Raw genomic sequence first — 1,464 nt, forward strand, 5'->3', positions numbered from 1 at the left:
GTCCACATAGAGAAGCAAACGGGGGTGATGGAGAATCTGCAGGCTGTTCCTGCACCTGGGAGGTGGCAGTCCGCATAGAGAAGCAAGCAAGGGTGAGGGAGAATCTGCAGCGGTACAGCCAGCTCTCACAGGGTGATCAAGGGCCCTGTACCCTGGAGGGGCCCGTTGTGGTTCTTGTCCAGCCAGCTCCTCCCCACCAGGGGACTCGGGGTACAGCCACCCTCTAGGTGATGTGTCAGTATCCCCCCCCCAACCCCCCTGGTGTCAGGGCCCCCCGGGCCTTTTCCCGGGGGCCCGGTAAGGCCTCCCCTGGGCCCAGGGAGGTAAATGGAGAGAAAGACTGGATTGTGGGCCAGGACGGGGAGACTCCCGTGGAGCCGGGTGGGAGTGCAGGCCCGGACAGGGTGCGGCCCAGCAGGAGGGGCCCCGGCCATTGACCTCTGCGGACCCGGACCTCCCACAGGCGCAGCCACAACAACCTCCGCATCACGCGCATCCTCAAGTCGCTGGGTGAGCTGGGCCTTGAGCACTTCCAGGCGCCGCTGGTCCGCTTCTTCCTGGAGGAGACGCTGGTGCGGCGGGAGCTGCCGGGCGTGCGGCAGAGCGCCCTGGACTACTTCATGTTCGCTGTGCGCTGCCGGAACCAGCGTCGCCAGCTGGTGCACTTCGCCTGGGAGCACTTCCGGCCCCGCTGCAAGTTTGTCTGGGGGCCCCCAGACAAGCTGCGGAGGTTCAAGCCCAGCTCTCTGCCCCGTCCACTCGAGGGCTCCAGGAAGGCAGAGGAAGAAGGAAGCCCCAGGGACCCCGACCACAAGGCCAGCACCCAGGGTCGGACCTGTGGGCCAGAGCACAGCAAGGGTAGGGGCAGGGTGGACGAGGGGCCCCAGCCACGGAGTGTGGAGCCCCAGGATGCGGGACCCCTGGAGAGGAGCCAGGGGGATGAGGCCGGGGGCCACGGGGAAGATGGGCCAGAGCCCCTAAGCCCCAAGGAGACCAAGAAGAGGAAGCTGGAGCTGAGCCGGCGGGAGCAGCCCCCAACAGAGCCAGGCCCTCAGAGTGCCTCGGAGGTGGAGAAGATCGCTCTGAACTTGGAGGGGTGTGCCCTCAGCCAGGGCAGCCTCAGGACGGGGGCCCAGGAAGTGGGGGGCCAGGACCCCGGGGAGGCCGTGCAGCCCTGCCCCCACCCCCCGGGAGCCAGGGTGGCTGACAAGGTGAGGAAGCGGCGGAAGGTGGATGAGGGTGCTGGGGACGGTGCTGCGGTAGCCAGTGGTGACGCCCAGACCTTGGCCCTTGCCGGGTGCCCTGCCCCATCGGGGTACCCCAAGGCTGGACACAGTGAGAACGGGGTTGAGGAGGACACAGAAGGTCGAACGGGGCCCAAAGAAGGTACCCCTGGGAGCCCATCGGAGACCCCAGACCCCAGCCCGGCAGGACCTGCAGGGGACGAGCCAGCTGAGAGCCCGT

At 67.8% G+C, this 1,464-nt stretch overlaps 1 protein-coding gene across 2 annotated transcripts in view; it reads left to right on the forward strand.

Moving 5' to 3' along the window:
• OGFR (opioid growth factor receptor) overlaps positions 1-1,464 on the forward strand; it is a 9,228-nt gene that overhangs the window by 7,305 nt on the left and 459 nt on the right. The window contains exon 7 of one of the 2 annotated variants that reach the window (XM_026447253.1): positions 464-1,464. This exon is cut by the window's right edge and continues 459 nt beyond it. In XM_026447253.1, coding sequence (XP_026303038.1) covers positions 464-1,464 — 1,001 coding nt within the window. The remainder of the gene's footprint in view (positions 1-463) is intronic. The other variant, XM_026447254.1, reaches the window with a different exon arrangement.

The sequence above is a fragment of the Piliocolobus tephrosceles genome, chromosome 20, assembly GCF_002776525.5.
Source record: "Piliocolobus tephrosceles isolate RC106 chromosome 20, ASM277652v3, whole genome shotgun sequence".
Taxonomy (NCBI): domain Eukaryota; kingdom Metazoa; phylum Chordata; class Mammalia; order Primates; family Cercopithecidae; genus Piliocolobus; species Piliocolobus tephrosceles.